This window comes from Zingiber officinale, chromosome 1A (genome assembly GCF_018446385.1).
Source record: "Zingiber officinale cultivar Zhangliang chromosome 1A, Zo_v1.1, whole genome shotgun sequence".
Lineage (NCBI taxonomy): Eukaryota > Viridiplantae > Streptophyta > Magnoliopsida > Zingiberales > Zingiberaceae > Zingiber > Zingiber officinale.
Window position 1 is genome coordinate 94905406 of NC_055987.1, and position 3609 is coordinate 94909014.

At 33.7% G+C, this 3609-nt stretch overlaps 2 protein-coding genes across 2 annotated transcripts; one reads left to right on the plus strand and one right to left on the minus strand.

Moving 5' to 3' along the window:
- Positions 1-365: 365 nt before the first annotated feature.
- LOC122000341 (early nodulin-75-like) lies at positions 366-1321 on the plus strand. Its single transcript, XM_042554775.1, has 2 exons — positions 366-429; positions 525-1321. Exons 1-2 carry the CDS (start codon positions 366-368, stop codon positions 1319-1321), a joined length of 861 nt encoding a protein of 286 aa, XP_042410709.1.
- A 522-nt stretch (positions 1322-1843) lies between these two features.
- LOC122007083 lies at positions 1844-2835 on the minus strand. Its single transcript, XM_042562855.1, has 2 exons — positions 2376-2835; positions 1844-2261 (listed from the first exon to the last, which is right to left on the minus strand). Exons 1-2 carry the CDS (start codon positions 2810-2812, stop codon positions 2093-2095), a joined length of 606 nt encoding a protein of 201 aa, XP_042418789.1. The 5' UTR covers positions 2813-2835; the 3' UTR covers positions 1844-2092.
- Positions 2836-3609: the final 774 nt, after the last annotated feature.

Consider the following 3609-nt stretch of genomic DNA (forward strand, 5'->3'; position numbering starts at 1 on the left):
TAAATTAATTTTAAAAACATGTTGACAAGGATATATATATATATATATATATATATATATATATATATATATATATATAAAAGTGCATGTATATAAAACAATACCAAATTTGTCATGTTGTGTACCTTAATATTTCTATTTTTTTTTAGATATTCCCAGAAGGAATCTTTTTGTTTTTTTAAAATATATTCTAAAATAATAAAATTATTTATGCATCTCTATAAGAAAAGTGATTATTTATGTATCTCCATAAGGAAAGTGTAGATAGAAAAGTGATCTTTAAACAATTCATTTACGTTTTTTTATTCTATAAATACAAAGGCATATGGGCACTAGGTCAACAACTTGAGAGTATTTGGATCGTAATGGGGGTAGGGTTCCAATTGTTAGCCTTTCTGTGCTTGGTTTCTATTGGTATTTCTACTTCAGGTACTAAACTTTCGCTCAAGTCTTTTATTTATGAAATAAATTGTACATCTCTCAATTTTCATGTGTAATTGAAAGATGAAATCATTTTCGAACAGGAGAAGATGAAATGATAGATGACTATGGTCCTCCAAGGGCAAATAGACCACCAGCATCAAAATTTAAGAATCAAAATTTTTTATCACAAGAAATGATAAATGACTATGGTCCCCCAAGGGCAAATAGACCTGCAGCATCAGAATCCGAGAATGAAAATTTTTCATCAAAAGAAATGATAAATGATTATGGTCCCCCAAGGGCAAATAGACCTCCAGCATCAGAATCCGAGAATGAAAATTTTTCATCACAAGAAATGATAAATGACTATGGTCCTCCAAGGGCAAATAGACCTCCAGCATCAAAATCCGAGAATGAAAACTTTTCATCAAAAGAAATGATAAATGATTATGGTCCCCCAAGGGCAAATAGACCTCCAGCATCAAAATCCGAGAATGAAAATTTTTCATCACAAGAAATGATAAATGACTATGGTCCCCCAAGGGCAAATAGACCTCCAGCATCAAAATCCGATAATGAAAAATTTTCATCACAAGAAATGATAAATGACTATGGCCCCCCAAGGGCAAATAGACCTCCAGCATCAGAATCCGAGAATGAAAAATTTTCATCACAAGAAATGATAAATGACTATGGTCCCCCAAGGGCAAATAGACCTCCAGCATCAGAATCCGAGAATGGAAAATTTTCATCACAAGAAATGATAAATGACTATGGACCCCCAAGGGCAAATAGACCTCCAGCATCAAAATACGAGAATGAAAAATCTACATCACAAGACATGATAAATGACTATGGTCCCCCAAGGGCAAATAGACCTCCAGCTTCAAAATTTTAGGCCATGGTTCTTGGGCTAGATCATGTAATGAAATCTTATTGCATCAATAAAGATTTCGTATTTGAATATTTACCTTGCAATAAGCTGACTGTGAAAAGTATTTTCTCTAAACAAATAAGTTACTTTAAGACTCATATTTTATTTTTACCGGTTAAAATTTTATTAACATTTATTAAATATAATCAAATTATCAAATTGATTAAATTGAATATAAAATTATAAATTAAATCTTATTCTCTCCGATCATAATGAAGAGAATTTTTCCTCACTCGTTAGCATAGTTGGTACGCATAGATGATTGTTTCAATTGGACTAATTAATTCCCAACTGATGTAAAATATGTTATTGGGTACCGACCTCCCTCGTCCAAAAAGTTATTGTGCAAGAGTAAATGTTTTCTATGATTTATTTATTTATTTATTTTGGAGAATATGAGGTCACCCTCAAGAGTGTGAGATTATTCTGGAATCAATATAATACAAAGAATTTGCCCAAATAAAGATAAAAAATATTCTCCATACATATGCGACATAGGTAAAGAACATTAGATCAGAAAAGCTTTATCATGATATCAGCAAGTCGAGAAGTCTTCGTTTATGTAAAACTGATTCTTGATTAATTTTACAAGATCTCGAGAATTCTACAACAAGCCCGTCTTAGTTGGATTTCTACCAATTCAACACGAAATTGGATGCTGCCAAGGCTACAGATCCACCGAGCACATAGAACAAAGCGACCGTGACCTGCAACGCCACTTCCCAGAGGTAGTCCTCAGGCAGGAGATAGACGTAGAGAGGGCCCAGAGCAAGCAATACGAGGCTCAAGCTGAGGAGAGCTCCAGGCGTGGCCAAGTCTGTCGCTGCAGAGAGGACTCCCAGCTCCTCTGCCCTGGAGAGGAGTCCGAGCCTCTCCACTGCAGAGAGGGAGAGGCCGAGATTCTCTGCATGCCGCAGTGGAATTTAGAGAATATAAATATATTTTTAGAGAATTTAGAGGTCTTGGATGTGGAATTTATACGAGAAAGTTAATTATGAATTAATTAATTATTTTTTACAAGACCAAAGCGAGTCCAGTTGGGGACTTTTTCCTCGTCGGAGCAGTCTTCCACGGCGAGCCCGCTACCTCAATCGACGCCGGCCTCATCACTTCCTTGCCACAGGATTCGTCGGCCGTGCGGGGAAAACTGACGGTCGAGATTAAGCAGGGACTGTCGATGCCATCGCGGGAGTTGTTCTCGGCTCCTCCGGCTTCTTCGATTGCGGCTGCGCGCTGGTAAGCGGAGAACCATTTGGTCCTCATGTACTCGTGCCGCCGCCACAGAGGCACGTGGAGGCCCTTCTTCTTCAGGCTCTGCCGTGCCGCCTCCGAGGCGATGGCCACGATCTGCTGCAGCCGGAGCAAAAGGAGAAGATGCGAAGGCGAAAGGGAACTTACCTTGATTGCCTCCACCGCGTCGCCGTGAACGGCAGATCCGGAAGTGTGGCCGTTCATATGATTTATTTATAAAAATCATAATTCAAAAATAAAATAAAAATTATATTATTAACTATTAGAATTAGAATTAGAGTTAGAGTTAGGTAGCCAGAATCTCTTATATCCTGTCAGCCAATAATCGATGAAAAATAGATATAAATAGATACGGTTGTGATTTATTTTTTTAAAAAATAGATATAAATAGATACCGTTGTGATTTATTTAAAAAAAATGATATGATACAGTTTTATTATATGTAAAATGGATTGATATGTTGTTATATAAAAAAGATAAATATAATAAAAATTAGAAAGGAAGAAAAGAGAATGATAAAAAATGGATGAATAATGAGATGATAAGAATAAGGGATGTAGATAGTAATAAGAAGTGGAAATTATTAATAAGATTTAAAAAAAAAAAAATTTGGTAGAAAAGAAAATATAACATTATATAACTTAATTTAATTTTGAGAATTGGTTATTAAGAAGTTCGGTTTCTTAATTAAATTCACACATTAAAAGTTAATTAAAACAGTCAAATAAATTACGAATAATATAATAAAAAATGGTATGTATTTTAAAAATAATAAAGAATAAAATGATTTAAACTATACTATATTTTTCAAAATTTTAGTAAAAAATTATAATTTATAGAAATATTAAAAATATTCTTTAACTAATAATAGAGATAAAATTCAATAAGATCAGAAGAAAGTTATTTTAAAAATTATATATATATATATATTTGATAATATAGCGGAGTCAACTTTAAGCAAACCTACTATATAATTATCTCTAAATTTGAAATGTAAATAT

Coding starts and splice junctions, on each gene's coding strand:
- LOC122000341 (XM_042554775.1), top strand. CDS start 366: ATGGGGGTAGGGTTCCAATTGTTAGCCTTTCTGTGCTTGGTTTCTATT. Junction 430..524: donor TATTGGTATTTCTACTTCAG/GTACTAAACTTT, acceptor ATTTTCGAACAG/GAGAAGATGAAATGATAGAT.
- LOC122007083 (XM_042562855.1), bottom strand. CDS start 2,812: ATGAACGGCCACACTTCCGGATCTGCCGTTCACGGCGACGCGGTGGAG. Junction 2,262..2,375: donor ACTGGACTCGCTTTGGTCTT/GTAAAAAATAAT, acceptor TGCGGCATGCAG/AGAATCTCGGCCTCTCCCTC.